The sequence below is a fragment of the Rhea americana genome, unplaced genomic scaffold, assembly GCF_003343005.1.
Source record: "Rhea americana isolate MKP2758 unplaced genomic scaffold, rheAme1 scaffold_654, whole genome shotgun sequence".
Lineage (NCBI taxonomy): Eukaryota > Metazoa > Chordata > Aves > Rheiformes > Rheidae > Rhea > Rhea americana.
Window position 1 is genome coordinate 1 of NW_028186817.1, and position 1,221 is coordinate 1,221.

At 76.4% G+C, this 1,221-nt stretch overlaps 1 protein-coding gene across 1 annotated transcript; it reads left to right on the forward strand.

Annotated features, from left to right (window-relative positions):
• Nucleotides 1-75: 75 nt before the first annotated feature.
• LOC146586757 (basement membrane-specific heparan sulfate proteoglycan core protein-like) lies at nt 76-1,217 on the forward strand (the record flags this gene model as incomplete). Its single annotated transcript, XM_085320746.1, has 5 exons — nt 76-214; nt 386-537; nt 644-782; nt 872-1,023; nt 1,134-1,217. Coding segments are annotated over 5 exons (666 nt in total), but the record flags the coding sequence as incomplete, so codon positions are not given.
• Between the last annotated feature and the right edge of the window lie 4 nt (nt 1,218-1,221).

Genomic DNA, 1,221 nt, shown 5'->3' on the forward strand with positions numbered 1-1,221 from the left:
GAACGGGCTCGGGTGGCCCCGTGGCCCCCTGCAAGGCCGACCCGTCCCCCCGTGACGCCCGTCCCGTCCCCGCAGGTGTCGGGCTCCCGGCTGCGGCTGCTGCAGGTGACAGCGGCCGACTCGGGCGAGTACGTGTGCCGGGTGAGCGCCGGGGCGGCCACCAAGGAGGCCTCCGTCGTGGTGACCATCCAGCCGAGCGGGGCYGTCACGCACCGTGAGTGGGGGACGGAGAGGTCCTGGGGGATGTCACGCATGGGGGGACACCAGCCACGGGTGGGAGATGCTCCTGGGGCTTGGCCGGACCCCGCGGTGCTGCGGCTGGACCCCGGGGCAAATTGCTCCCTGGAGGAGGTGCCCAGGCTCACGCCGCCGTCTCGGTCGCCAGCCGCCGGCGTGGCGCCGCCCGTGCGCATCGAGTCGTCCTCGCCCGCCGTGGCCGAGGGMCAGACCCTGGAGCTCAACTGCGTCGTCGCCGGCGCCGCGCAGGCCACGGTGACGTGGTACAAGCGCGGCGGGTCGCTGCCGGCCAAGCACCAGGTAGGGCGAGCGGGTCCGTCCCCGGCGGCGGAACGGGCTCGGGCGGCGCCGCGGCCCCCCGCGACGCCCATCCCGTCCCCCCGTGACGCCCGTCCCGTCCCCGCAGGTGTCGGGCTCCCGGCTGCGGCTGCTGCAGGTGACGGCRGCCGACTCGGGCGAGTACGTGTGCCGGGTGAGCGCCGGGGCGGCCACCAAGGAGGCCTCCGTCGTGGTGACCGTCCAGCCGAGCGGGGCCATCTCCTACCGTGAGCAGGGCCGGGGGCGCCGGGGGCTGGCTCGCTCCGCGCGGCCCCTGTGCCCTCCCCGGCCCGACCCCGCTGTTTCGGTCCCCCAGCCGCCGGCGTGACGCCGCCCGTGCGCATCGAGTCCTCCTCCTCCTCGGTGGCCGAGGGCCAGACCCTGGACCTCAACTGCATCGTGGCGGGCCGGGGCCAGGCCACGGTGACGTGGTACAAGCGCGGCGGGTCGCTGCCGGCCAAGCACCAGGTGCGCGGGCGCCGCGTGGGCGTTTTGGGGCGGGAGGGGCCCTTTTGGGGCGGGAGGGGCCCTTTTGGGGCGGGCGTCCTCGTTCACCCGTGTCTTCTGCTGGCCGTCAGGTGTCGGGCACCCGCCTCCGCATCCCGCAGGTGTCGGCGGCCGACTCGGGCGAGTACGTGTGCCGGGTCGCCGCGGCGGGCGTCGCGC